The sequence below is a fragment of the Carassius auratus genome, chromosome 3 (genome assembly GCF_003368295.1).
Source record: "Carassius auratus strain Wakin chromosome 3, ASM336829v1, whole genome shotgun sequence".
Lineage (NCBI taxonomy): Eukaryota > Metazoa > Chordata > Actinopteri > Cypriniformes > Cyprinidae > Carassius > Carassius auratus.
This window is the reverse complement of record NC_039245.1, coordinates 21,511,708-21,525,870: the sequence shown is the minus strand read 5'-3', so window position 1 is coordinate 21,525,870 and position 14,163 is coordinate 21,511,708. Positions and strand designations below refer to the sequence as shown.

The following is a 14,163-nucleotide window of genomic DNA, read 5'->3' as shown; positions in this document are numbered from 1 at the left end:
ATGATGCTGAAAATTCAGCTTTGCATCCCAGGAATAAATTACATTTGAAAATCTATTCAAATAGAAAACTGATATTTTAAAATGTAATAATATATCAATGTATTACTGTTTTTACTGAATAAATAAAAGCAGGTGAGCTTCATTCAAAAGCAGTTAAAATCAGCTGTGTATATTTGAATGTCACACGCCTTAACTGTTGTTGTTACACTGATTTTCCAGTGATTAAACAACTCCGTATGATGGGAAGTTCCTGGAAGTGATCTGACAACTTTTTGTCGTTGAGTTGGGTTGGGTTCATACATGACTTATAAAAAAATATGGACATTTGACAGAAACTACTAAAGAAACGTTTGAAATTATGAAGATGTTGTAACGTATTGTAATGTTGTAAAGCTGAATTTTGAGCATCATTACTCCAGTCTCCAGTGTCACAGAAATCATTGCTTATATGATTGGTATCAAATATTACTGGTGAACAATTATTAAAAATTCTTCTTATTGTCAATGCTGAAAAAAGCTGCTTAATATCTTTGTGGAAACTGAATCATCATATGCTGTGCATTATTTCTTAATTACAGTAAACTAATAACTCCTCACAAATGTTAAAAATGTTATGGCGCTTTGTGTTTCACAACGTCACGCTCTAAGAAATGAGTTTGGGACAGCGACATGGTGTGTGTCAGTGTGTCAGGTGTAAGCGAGTAATCGAAGATGTTCCTCTGCCCGTATGAAGGCTGCAGTCAGGTGTGTATGTGGCCGGCCGTTAGTTTCCAGTTCATGCGTGCAGCACATGTCTAATGAGAGCACCAACCAATGCCACAGTACAACAGCTAAAAATAGAAGCTGGAAAATGATTCACTGTGTAACAAACACACTGATGTAAACCTGAGCAGGTGCTTTGTCTGTTTTGTCATTCAAGTCAAAAGAAACGTTCTAATGCCTCTTAATTGCTTGGTGCAGCTTAGTAACAGGAAGTAAAAATCCCCCTACATGCCGGATGGGTTAAATATTGTAAACATTGGAATGTTAATCTGCTAAATATTTACAGAGTTGGTTAATTTTTGCTTATCAGATGAATCGGATTGGTAATGCTGCCCTGCATCATGTTGACCCAAATCCACTACTTGTTTCTTACTAATTTTGAGGTGTTGATTGAGAAAAAACAGTGCCCGTTTTTCCCTAGCACATTATACTTTCTCACAAAATATGATGCTTTTCGTATCATTTTTGCGTTAGACAATCATTTGTACAGTGAAGAGGTCATGTTTTATTCTGAGGACATTATTTTCAAGGTAAGAATCATAGACCGTGACTGAAGAAAATGCAAACATGAGCTAGATGTCATTCTACATTTAAACAGTGACAGAAAATTACAGAGTTGACACTAAATGGAAATTATACATTTAAACATTTAAAGTACAGTATATACAATACACTATATATACACTTTGATATTAAATTATACTACATATAATTTAAATATTATAGATCTATGTATATACACTATTTTACAGTATTACTGTTTTTTTTCTTGACATTTCACTGCTTTTGCTGTTTTGATCGATAAATTATAGCTGATGCATATATATATAGTGCATATAATATATATATATATATATATATATATATATATATATATATATATATATATAACATATGGAAATTAATGGTTGAAATCAAACCTTGATGCTTGTTATCTCTTAATAAGATTTTGAGATTTTAGCCTGTATTACACAGAGAGGGTCACATATTAGTCTATTTTTGCAAAAACAAGCAGATTTTTTTTTTTGATGCAGGGCTGGTAATAAATGAATAAGTAATTACAAATATGGATCAGCTATTTCTCTGAGACGTTATGTATATTAAAGACATCATAATAAACAGTACAGAGCATGATCTTATGCAGTTCTAATCATACTGTTGGACAAACATCAACTGTAACTACAGATAAAGACCGCAGTGTCTGCTTCTGGTTATATGATGTTTGTGATGTACGTTGGACAGAATCACGTGAACCTGGTGCACAGGAAGGGCCGGACCAAAGTCTGTCCTCATCCAGGCTCGGGGACGAGGTTTTATCTGTCTAACCATCTTCATCGGCACATGATCACACACTCAGGTACAGCCGTCACATATTGTGTGCTTGTGCCAGCGTTATTTTAGTATCAGCAGTAAACTATTATAGTTTCTGTTCATTTAAAATGTCTTCTATTTTCACTCTAATTTTATTAAAAAATGTTACAAATTTTTTGGTTTTTGTCATTTTTATTATTTGTTTTTTAAAAAGTTTATATTTTTTATAAATGTTTATTTAATAGTTTTAGATATTTTAGTTAAACTAAACAAAAATGAGAAATGATGCCTTAATGAGCTGAAATATATAGTTTATTTTTATGCTTCTCAATTTGCAGTTGTTTTCTTTTCCTTTTCTTTTTTTATTGCTGCAGTTTTAATTTAGTTGTAGTTTTTCATTATTTATTTCAATTTTAGCATTGTACCTTTAACATTTTAAGTTAACTGATATAATTTCTCTGATTCTTACAGCTGTATAGTGTCACATGGTCATAAATCTATATCTGCGTGTACATTATGTATATATGGACTTTCACACACATTATTAATCATTAAGTTATAATATAAAAAGTTTAAAATGCTATAATATATTATTTAAAATAATATAAAAAAAATGTAAAAGATTATTTTTTTATCAACTAATGGTATTTATCAGTAATCAAAAATATATTTGTACGTTCGTGCAGGTGTGTGAGACTTTATCGGTGAAACATGTGGGAAGTCATTTAAAGCAAAGAATCACTTAGAAGTGCACAGACGAACACACACGGGAGAGACGCCGCTGCAGTGAGTTCAGTGAAAAGGTTCATGTGGGCTAATATATTTAATGAATGTCACTTCAGAAGAGCCTCAACAACTGGCACATGAGGAAACACACGTCTGAAGCGCACTTCAGCGATACAGTACGTGTGAACACTGCTGCAAACACTTCCAGAAACTCCACAGCATCAAGCCATCCAGACCTGAAGAAGTCCTGAGCATGTGAAAAGATTTATTAAGGCTGTGAAACAGTGTTATTTAGGAGGAATTGCATTTTGTGCACTTTTAGGTGTATTTTCATGAAAGGTCAAGACCTGGTACTGACCTAATAAATGCTTGACAGATACTCAAATAGAGGTGAAAAGGACATGCAAATCCTACAGAGAGACACCGATCCAGAAAATCGAAACAGTTTGTGTTTTTTGTCAAGTGTGCTTGTAGTTTATTCCTGTGCTGGACACAGAAAAACTCAACTGTAATTCAGCTGACACTGTATGAACAGACATATTCATGTTTACACCAGTTTTTTCTTAATCTTATTATCCGAATCAGGGTGGTATTATTAAAGTGTGTCTGCTGTACCTTGCAGAAACCTTATACTACTTAATAAAAATGTATTTACATTGCCTTGTCCAATCCACATTTTTTAAAGTGTCTGTTAGAACATAGTCTTCTATGTAGTCCGAAATATTACTGGCCAATATGTTGTATTTATCATTTATAACTGAAGCTACATTGCATCTTTGACAGTTGTGCACTCACCCCATATACTTAAACTGTAAGTACATAACCATCAACACATTAGTTTTTTTACAAAATGTATGCATTTATATCAGTCCTTCACTATCCAAGATGTAGATGAATTTGTTGTTCTTCATCTGAACAGATTTGTAGAAATGTAGCATTTCATCACTTGCTCACCGGTGGATCCTCTGCAGTGAATGGGTGCCGTCAGAATGAAAGTCCGAACAGCTGATAAAAACCCGTAATAACATTTCCACCAGTGATGGAGTCCATCTCCAGCTGTTCTCGCACATTAGCATCCACCCAAATGTTTGTTTAGAACTGTTTTGGACCATTTTCGCTTGTAAACGGTGCTTGATCTGTGCATATTTCACTGGAGGAAGCAATATTATATATTTTGGACTTGTGTGTTAGCCAGAAACAACGGATTGAATTTAAAAATTTCTTAATCATGCATGTTTAGTACAAACATTCAGATTTTCATTTCACAAAACATTAGTGTGAATTACTTGTGGATTATTGTGATGTTTTTATCATATGTTTGGACTTTCATTCTGACGGCACCCATTCACTGCAGAGGATCCATTGATGAGCAAGTGGTGTAGTCCACAGACCAGCCCATCTACATCTCGGGAGGATTGATGGTAGTTTTCAGGCAATTTTCATTTTTGGGTGAACTGTTCCTTTAAAGGGGTAATTCACTAAAAATAAAAAGTTCTGTCATTAACTCACTCCAAGTTGTTCAAAATCTGTGTAAATTTTTTTCAGCTGTTGAGAGAAAAAAAAAAAGTAATTTGAAGAATCTTGGTAACGGTTGATGGTAGCCATTGACTTTCATAGTATTTTTTTCCCCATGCTATGGAAGTCAATGGCTTCGGTTAACTCTCTGGTTACCAACGTTCTCTAAAATATATATGTGTTGTTCTCAAAAGAAGAACAAAACTCACACAGGTTTGGAATAACTTGAGGGTGAGTAAATGACAGAATGTTCATTTTTGGGTGAATGGTCCCTTTAATTGTTCTCAATTTATTTTCTTCTATTTAACTCTGAATTCTATTTCACACAAACTTTTAGAATCTTGGTAAGCTGAAATTCTAAGCAGAGGGACATTATTTCCTTCAAGGTTCACCATGATTCAACATACATATACTATTATGTATGAATACATGCTTATATTTGTAGATTCTTGGTGGTGTTGACAGTATAAACCTTTCCTTCTGCCTTTTTCTCTCTCGTTTCAATAGTAAGTCGATCATATTTCACATATCTGAAGTTATTTTAAATAAAAACTTCTACATGTAAACAATCCAAAACTTAAGCGAAAATTAAACGGAAGCAAATTGTGCTGATGGAAGCCGTGTATAAGACAAGTAATGCATTTATCTAAGCAAAAATCATTTCACTTGTTTATGCTTTTTGGTTCATGAAAAGCAGGAAGGCTGTGATGCTGATTCTCAGTAATATACTTTATGAGAATGGCTCTGAACTGCACAGGGAAGTGTTATTGAATATTTCAACTCTCGGGTAAAGAAAGTTCCCCTTGTGTCACGTTCATTTGCATTTTTTTATTGTTTTGTGGTAGTTTCTAATATAAATGTCCTGTTTTTATTGTTTCATCACATTGTTCCTAGATTCTTCAAGTTCCTGGATAATGTTTGATTAAGAGGAGTATTCAGGGCAGTGTTTCTGATTGAATTAAAGGGTGGCTGAAAGCACAATGACCTTGTGTGAAGTGTCATGAGGATGTTGTGTCATAGCTGAGGCCTTGAGAGACTGAGACTGTCAGGAACAGTGACGGCTGCGTGTTTAATTGGCTGTTTGAAGGTTGGGAAAAGTCCGGTTTGTCTGCAGGTGCAACACTGACGTCATTGTTCCTCTTAATAATAAACTTTTTTTTTGTACCTGCAGAACTCTGAATGTTCTTTGTAGAATTTGTGTAAGCATTTAACTAGTATAATCTGAGATGTTATGTTTTTGTCAAGCTTTCTTCGAAAATTCTGAATTTTATTCACAGTAATTTAATAATTGTACTCGACACACGTGTTTTCTTTTGTTCCAGGTGTGGATTTCGATTTTATTTTCTTGAATTTCAGGTCTTGTGATCCGCCAGGATTGTGAAATCAGTTTTGTTTGCGTAAATCTTTGTTCCTTTCGAGTGATGCATAATTTCCTCCTGTTTTTCTTAATGCATAATTACACTCCTCATAACAAAGCTTTAGTAGCTAAACAATAAATATGCATCGCATATACATAGGCTACGCATGTCGCCCCCTAACATTTAGCTTTGTACCCTCCAAAATCCAACTCATTTTCCTGTCGACATGAAGTCAGTTGTGTAGATCAGGTTCCTCACAGGACTGAGTCTCCGTGACTACTACAGATTCAGTACACCAGAGAGAGAAAGAGGGAGGAGGAGGAGTGGTGTGTCACTCCCACCTGTTCACTCCATCCTCTTTTCTATAAAAAAACATCTTATTTCTCACGAGCGACAGAAGAGAGAAAAACAGGAGGCGCGCGTGACCGCTCTTCGCCTAATTGAGAGTCAGTCAGGGATTTACCAAAACTGCAAACCACAAACATTTGACTAAAGGTAAGAGATTCACCTTCCTAAAGCTAATCTAGGAATCGTGAACACACCGTTAGACACACCTTGAAGTAAAGGCACCGTTAAAATAGCTTGAAGTAGTTAAACCCGTTCTTTCTCGAGCTGTGTAGGCTACACTGTTTATCAGTGGGTTTAATTGTGCTTGTTCGTGCAGGACGGTGTTAAATGAGTGTGTTGAGTGAGGTGTGACGTGCACAGCCTCAGGACCGTGTTGTGTCCCCTCGGGATCAGATCTCATGAGAGATCTTCCTGATTTGATGGGTTTCCAGTGTGTGGCTGTCGTTAACTCTGCTTCACTTCACCGCTGGCTGTCGCCCACATTTCCTAGAAACACTGATGTCAACAGACACTGGATTTCCCTCTGAAACTCGTCCGTTCAGTTGAAATTACTCGCTCACCAAAGCCGCATTTGTTTGAAATAGCTGAAAACAAAATAAATGTTTTCTATTTGAATATATTTTATGTTTTTTTTTTCTTAAGATTTATTCCCGTGATGACAAAGCTGAATTTGTAGCAGTCGTTTTTAGTATCACATGATCCTTCAGAAATCATTCTAATATGTTGATTTCCTGTTCAAGGAACATTTCTTCTTCTTCTTCTTCTCCTCCTCCTCCTCCTCCTCCTTCTTATTATTAGTGCTGAAAACTGAATTTGTTGCTTAATATTTTGTAATCTATCTATCTATCTATCTATCTATCTATCTATCTATCTATCTATCTATCTATCTATCTATCTATCTATCTATCTATCTATCTATCTATCTATCTATCTACCTGTAATAGATTTTTTAGGATTCTTTGATGAATAGAAAGTTCAAAAGAACAGCATTTATCTGAAATGGAAGTCTTTTGTTATATTTTAAATGTCATTTTAAATGACACGTTTGTTCAATTTAATGAAAAGTATTAATAATTTATTTTTATTTTTTTATAATCTGTAATGATAATTTTAATAATTTGGTTTTTGCTGTCCACAAACTTTTGAATAATAACTGTGATGATGCTGGTTTTAATATTTACATTATACTCCACAGTAGTACCATGGTACATGTCCCATCACATCCCAAAAATTTATATAAAAATAATGCTACTACATGGTATTTTGAACAAGTATAGTAGTACCACAATTTAAAAATGATACCTTTACTTTGTGATTCTTTTTTAAGAAGATGGTACTGAATGATTGCCATGGTCATATACCATGGTACTTCTCAAAAGTTGTACAAAAACTGTCATCGCAGTGGAACTTTTTAGCTACTAATATTTACATTTTAGGTATTAATATGTCCCTTTAAGGTACCAACATGAATGCTTTAGGTACAATACATTTGAAAAGAGTGTATGGTAGTTTTAATGAAGAAACTCGCAAATATTAACTCAACAACAAGGTGTATTATAATGTACAGTTAAAAAATAACTCTGTAATACTTCACCTCTTATTAAACATTAATTAATATGTGACCCTGGACCCTGGTCTTAAGTGTCTTTTTTTTCGAAAGTGAGATTTATACATCACCTGAAAGCTGAATAAATAAGCTTTCTATTGATGTATGGTTTATTAGGATCGGACAATATTTGCCCCAGATACAACTATTTGAACATCTGGACTCTGAGGATGCAAAAAAAAAATCTAAATACTGAGTAAAATCGCCTTTAAAGTTGTCCAGATGAATTATTAGTAATGCCTATTGCTAATCAAAAATTAAGTTTAGATCTGTTAATGGTAGAAAATTTACAAAATATCCTCATGGAACGTAATCCTTACTTGATATCCTAATGATATTTGGCATTAAAAATAAAATCTGTAATTTTGACCCATACAATGTTTTTTTGGCTATTGCTAGTAAAAATATACCCCAGTGACTTAAGACTGGTTTTGTGATGCAGGTTCACATATGTTATGCGTGCTACTATCAAATAATTCAAATGAAAGTTGCATGATGTCAAAAGCCTCCAAGGGACATCGTCTGTCTCCATCAGAAAGGAGCATTACCCAGAGCTCAGGAAGACAATGTCCCATGCACTCTCCACTGACCAACACAAAGCCCGCTTTATTGTTTTTGCGACCGCTTTTGCTATGCTCTGTTGCGTCTGATTTACCTCTGAAACAATGACAAAATGAGGAAACCTGAAAGGCTAGTTGGGCATTGAGTTTCAGTGGTTCAAAAACCGGATTACTGATGCAGAGCACGGAGAGCAAACATTAACACACCCCTATGAATGATTTTCATGTAAGAAAAACAAGCACACTTGTGTGTGCTGTAGGCTTCACATACCGCATTCATCCATAGAAAGCATTTTCATTTCAAAGACTCCAGGCTACAAAATACTAACACGCCTCATGTCTCCAGACTTTCATGGGCGACCAAGTTAAAAATAGTTTATAGACTCAAATCTCTCTAATATGAAAGCTAACAGCTGTTTTTGGAAACTTGTGAGATACATATCTTTCAATTTCTTTTCTGAAGAATTGTAGATGATGATAACATGATGAATCAGCAGACTGAAAAACATTGAGCTGACTTTGACCTTTTGATGTTAAAATTATTATATTACGGTATTTCATCCATTTGTTCAGACAACTTTTGTTCACATACAGAAATTAATACATAAACTTTTTCATATAAATAGACCCACATATATGTACACATTTGCACAAATGCTCAAATGTTTGGGGTCTGTAATTTTTTTCTCTTTTGTTCACCAAGGTTGCATTTATAAAAATAAAAAAAATACAGCAATATTGTGAAATATTATTGCAATATAAAATAACTGCTTTATATTTTAATTTATTCCTGTGATCAAAGCTGTATTTTCAGCATCATAACTCCAGTTTTCAATGCCACATGAGCTTCAGAAATCAATCTAATATACTGATTCTACTCTCAATAAATATTTCTTATTATTATCAATGGCATGTATTTGTTTAGCATTTAATTTAATTTAGCATTATAAACGTCTTCACTGTCACGTTTGATTAACTCAATGCATCCTTGCTGAATAAAATAATTATTTTCTTTTAAAAAAATCTAAATATATTTATGTGTACAGACCAGTGATTCCTCAAATCATGAGGAGGCCAGAGCTGTTACTTTTCCAAGTCATCTGACTTCTGTTTTTCACCTTAAAAATGGCTTTATTTATATTTGAATTATATTTATTTATATTATAATTATTTAATTATATTTTACAACCCGTCATAACATTTAAAGTCTAGTGATGCTATAAGCACATTCGACAGTAACTCTGACAGTCTGTAATTGTGAAACATGTCGCATCAATAGCGCTTTATTGATGTTTTTTAAACGTTTATCTGTCTTTGGACAATGACCCGATCAGAACTTTCTGTTCATCTTAAACCTAAACAAACTCTGACCTCACATCAGAGACGTGAGCATGTGACACACACGTCGTCTGGTGTGAACAAACCTATTCAAAGTCACCTGACAGCACAATGTAGATTGTTATGTTGGAGGACTATAAGCAGAAGTGTAGCTCATTAAAATGACGTTATTTGTGTTCAGAGGTGATCAGGTTGCAGTAATGTCTCTCTGAAAGGTGCAGCGTGTTCTCTTCTCTTGGACTTTATATTGTGTTTTAAAGGAAATGCTCTTGTAAATTCACCTCCCCTTGTTTCCATAGAGTCAGCAGTAACTGTTTTCACAACAATTTTTTAACACAAATAAAGACGTCATTCAAAATGTCATCTGAATGTAGCATATATTTAAATATTTTAGCATTTTTAGAGTTATATTACAATTATATATTTATATCAATTACATGTGTATGTGTATGCGTAACTGTATATATACAGTATATACAGTATATATATATATATATATATATATATATATATATATATATATATATATTAGTGCTGATAAAAACAATTAATCGAAATGAATCGAATCCAAAATAAATGTTTTCGTTTATAATATATGTGTATACTGTGCATGTTTATGTATATAGAAATACAAATACATGCATGTATATATTTATGAAAAATATGCTATGTTTATATATTAAATATATTTTATACATATATTATGTATAAATATAATATATAGACATATATTATGTAAACAAAAACTTTTATTTTGGCTGCGATTCATTATATATGGATGCCTGTGTTATGTGTTATAATATTTATATACCAAATGTTCCTTGACATTATAAAAATATGTATTACAATTATATATTTTAAGGAAATATCTATAAATGTATGTCTTTGTCATGAAATTATAAATGTATTTAAATACATAAAACATATGCCTAAAAATAAAAGTACAATTTATAGTTTCCTTGTTATTATTATTAATATTATTATTATAAAAAATGTTGACCATGTTCTGACCTAAATCTGCCCGTCTGTGTGAGGAGTCACAAGCTCAATGTCCCTAATTTTCGTGCATTTGAATAGTGACCTAGAATCGCGCAGTCTCTTGTTATTTCTTATCTTGGACTTTTGGACCTCGCTGCATGTGTGGAAAAGCAAAGCAAGGTTTTTGTCTCCCCCATTGTGTTCCCTACAAAAAACGCTTTGGAAAAAGACTCAATTTTAATATTACCTGAGGTCCTTTGGTCTATTCAGCACACTATTAGGACAGATCTGACCTTTAGAACTGGATATTGCATATGTTTGTACAGTATTGTATTGCATTTGTTGGAATTCCACACCTTATTCTGTATATATATACATAAATACGTCTTCATTTCATAAATTCTCAGAGTTACCAACCTTTGTTGACCAGTTTTTAGTGTTGCGCAAAGAGCAAACACTAGTTTGACGTACATAAAATGAGGCATACATTTAGAGTGTGACAATATTTCGTTAACTGTAGCTTATTAAAGAGTTTGTGTGGTTCACATGAACTTTTGATCTGTGGTTAACAAGAGTTATAGTTCAATTATTTACTACAGCAACACCACCATCTTTTCCTCTGAACACTTCCTGGACTTACGGAGGACTTTGTTTCTTAAAATCATCCAAGCAATTGTGTTTATTCATTAAAAACCGTTTTTAAAATAAAGATTAAGATCAATTTTGGAATAAAAGAAAGGGCAAAACAAAAGCCCCAGAATATTACACTATTATTAACAATAATAAAAAACCCGTTGGTGATTGTTGTTTATTATACTTTTTCAGGTGTCATATCCATCCGATAAATATGGGTTGCTTTGGATTTTTGAAAACCATGATGTTTATCTTCAATGGTATCATCTTCGTAAGTAAAGCTTATGCTTGTTCGCTGATGTTCAAATATATGGATGAATCGCTCAAATAGCATAATATCCTGATTTGCATAGTTTTTATTATTATTATTTTTTTATTATGTTTCAAGTTTTACCTGAATTAATTTCCCGGGAAAGTTGCCATGTTTTTATAAACACAGAGACTATGCTTTATTTAACCTCTTGAAATGTAGATCCTGTTGTAAAGAAACCTATTTTTAAAACTTGATCCATTATTACCCCTTTGGCAGATTTTGACTGAGTGCGATGGAAATGTGCGATAAAACATGGCTGAAAATTCATATATTGTCTGCTTCTTTAACAGTGACTTATTAGTCCAAATACATTTAGTGTGTTGATATGAGGAACATGGCACATGTCTAAATCAAGACTAATTGTGTTTTTGTGGTGCAGCTGGCAGGAGCAGCTATTCTGGGTGTGGGGATCTGGGTGAAGGTGGACAGCGGGTCTGTCCTGAGTTTTCTGCAGAATATACAAGGAGCCCCAGGCGAGCTGGGGCAGGTGTTGAACGTGGGCTACCTCCTCATCGCTGTGGGCGCTGTGCTGCTCATCCTGGGCTTCCTGGGCTGCTGTGGAGCCATCAGAGAGAGCAGGTGTATGCTGCTGCTGGTACGTCAAAGCACACCGACACGCTTCCCACAGATAACTCTTACAACACAGGTCTTTATGGGGATCTGTGGTTCCATAACAACCATGGAACCTTTTCATTCCACAAAAGGTTCTTTAGATTATTGAAATATTCTGCACAAAAGTTCATTGATTCTAAATGTGAAGAATTGAAAATATAAAAACAAAATATAACAATATCTTTTTATTTCTACTGCTTAGCTTTGAAATCCTTTATGCATATGATTCTGTGAACAGTGTATGACACAGAAATGATGTATGAAGTTGTATAAACTCATTGATTCATTGAACCTGTCTCCTCAGTTCTTCATCATTATTCTGCTTGTGTTCATCGCTGAAGTCGCCGGGGCCATTGTTCTGCTGGTCTTTAAGCCTGTGGTAAGTCTGGACACACATTATTTAATCACTCCATTGTCCGGAAGAGACTCATGGAAACTCAAACCTCCTCATGTGTGTATTTCAGGCTGAAAACCTGATCAAACAGGTGGAAGGCGAAGTTGTGAAGAGCATCAGAAGCGATTATGGGAAAAATCCGGACGTCACTGGACTGTGGAACACGACCATGACCGCGGTTTGTGACTCTTTAGTTTATAAAGAAGGAAATAAATCTTATTTTTCATTATTAGGTCATCATTACAGAAACAGAAAATATCTTAAAAAAAAAAAAAAAAAAATCTTGAAATATTTGAAATGATAATATCGTCCTGTTTAATAATGTACATTTGATATTTTGAGACCTGTGTCTCATATAAAAATGTTATCGCATAAGAACAGTCTTTAAAAGGCCTTAGCAAGTGAAATAAGTATATGTTAATGTCCATTGTCAGAAATATCATGTCATGTGCAGAATTTAGCTGATATTGAAACCCTTCTGTCTCTCTTTAGCTGAAATGCTGTGGCTTCAACAACTATACAGATTTCACGAATTCTTTCTTTGTGAACAACACCAAGAGTTACCCCTTCCAGTGCTGTAATAGACTTCCATGCAATGAGACCACAGTTTTTAATTCGGTGGGTTCATCTCTTCCTTGAATCAACTCTGGTTTGCATGCTTTTTGGATTGTCTATCATATAAATATGATTAAATTTGGTCTATTTCTTGGGGTTCCTCAGACTATACCAGGTTGTTTCCCGGCGTTGAAGAAGCTGGTAGATGATAATGCAGTTATCATCATAGCTGTGGCATTAGGCATCGCTACTCTTGAGGTACAGGACACACTTTTTATTTCAGTCAATCACATTGTTCACATTCTGAAAGCAAAAAATCAGCTGTGCACACACACTCACACACATATATATATATACAGTATATATATATATATATATATATATATATATATATATATATATATATATATATCTATAAACCCTGTATGACATTTTTGAAATACTGTGACACTAATGCTCTTCTCTGTTCTCCTTCTCAGCTTGCGGCGATGATCGTCTCCATGATCCTGTACTGTAAAATAGGATCTAAACGGGATTAATGCCTCACCTTTATCTTCGATATCTCTCTCATGACTCCTCTGGTTTCCTGAGGATGAGGTGGATCATCTGGCTTAATATCACTGTTACTTTATCAACCTTTTCAATTGTATCAAACAGTATGACGTCACAAGTCTCTCTGCAAAAAAACTAAATAAATTCAGACCGTCAAGCCTAAACTTTGACTGAAACATGAGTTTTGAAAGATCCCTGTGTACTGTTGTGTAAAATTTGAGCTGTTTTAGCTGTTTTAATGCCTAATGTATCTGTGAGACTGAATCAAATTTTTGTTTACCTTTTTTTTTTTTTTTACTTTGCCTATGCAAGATGTGTTTTCTTATTTGAAAACCAAAACACTTTGTTTCAACTGCATACCACCTCAGGCATAATTTTGTACTTCTGAACACACTGAAGGTTTTTTTCCTACTGACATTATATGTGCAATGACCAAACAAGGCCAAATGTTTTCTAACAAACGTTGCTGATTGTAATTTATTGTAAACTTTTTACAAAGCTATTTTAAACAATAGGCCTGTTCGTGTAATAAAGCACAATGCTTTATTTTTAAAATCTGTGATAAATATTTAAGTAATTTTTTTTTTTTTAGATTATATCAT

The 14,163-nt window shown here is 33.8% G+C and overlaps 1 protein-coding gene across 1 annotated transcript; it reads left to right on the top strand.

Moving 5' to 3' along the window:
• The first annotated feature begins 6,019 nt into the window (after nucleotides 1–6,019).
• LOC113050652 (tetraspanin-1) lies at nucleotides 6,020–13,934 on the top strand. The gene is made up of 8 exons (XM_026213853.1): nucleotides 6,020–6,167; nucleotides 11,328–11,406; nucleotides 11,828–12,043; nucleotides 12,365–12,439; nucleotides 12,525–12,632; nucleotides 12,947–13,072; nucleotides 13,175–13,267; nucleotides 13,489–13,934. The coding sequence occupies exons 2-8, from the start codon at nucleotides 11,350–11,352 to the stop codon at nucleotides 13,546–13,548; spliced, it is 735 nt and encodes a 244-aa protein (XP_026069638.1). The 5' UTR covers nucleotides 6,020–6,167; nucleotides 11,328–11,349; the 3' UTR covers nucleotides 13,549–13,934.
• The last annotated feature ends 229 nt before the right edge of the window (nucleotides 13,935–14,163 follow it).